At 38.6% G+C, this 541-nt stretch overlaps 1 protein-coding gene across 1 annotated transcript in view; it reads left to right on the top strand.

The window, feature by feature from the left end:
• The window catches only part of LOC116693541 (probable E3 ubiquitin-protein ligase HERC3), a 28,303-nt gene that overhangs the window by 21,090 nt on the left and 6,672 nt on the right, over positions 1-541 (top strand). The window contains 1 exon segment of the mRNA XM_032522550.1: positions 147-342. Coding sequence (XP_032378441.1) covers positions 147-342 — 196 coding nt within the window.

Here is a 541-nt window from a genome sequence, read left to right as displayed (position 1 = left end):
TTAACTGTTAATTAATTCTTATTAATGGATGAAGTCATGCTGATTAATGTACCCTTATTGTAAAGTGCATAATAATATTACAGTAATATACTACTAAGTATCAGTTACTGCCAAATACTAGTTTTTACATTATATGTACTCAACAGGTTGAGGCTGCTGTCCTACACGTGCTTCCCTCTTTCAATGAGACGTCTGTGGGGGTTGAGGGGTTGAGGATCTTCCTGCTTCTCAATGAGCTCCTGCATGTGATCCAGAGACACCACCCGCTTCGGAGCATGAAGCTCGCTGAGGCGGTCGCTGCTGCCACGCAAAGACTGTCTGCTGAAAGCCTCCAGGTCATAGGTACTGTGAGAGATAACTGTTTGAATGTTTGAGAGGTTTCATGTAATAGGAAATGACCTACAGTAAAACATGGACATCCTACAATGCTATTGAAAAACCTAAAATTATAGATTTTCTCTGATTATTATCAATTAATATGATCATGAATTCAAAAAAAGCCACTATAAATTATACAAATGTCCATTTAACCGACGCCAAG

The sequence above is a fragment of the Etheostoma spectabile genome, chromosome 8, assembly GCF_008692095.1.
Source record: "Etheostoma spectabile isolate EspeVRDwgs_2016 chromosome 8, UIUC_Espe_1.0, whole genome shotgun sequence".
NCBI lineage: Eukaryota > Metazoa > Chordata > Actinopteri > Perciformes > Percidae > Etheostoma > Etheostoma spectabile.
This window is presented reverse-complemented; position numbering and strand designations above follow the sequence as displayed.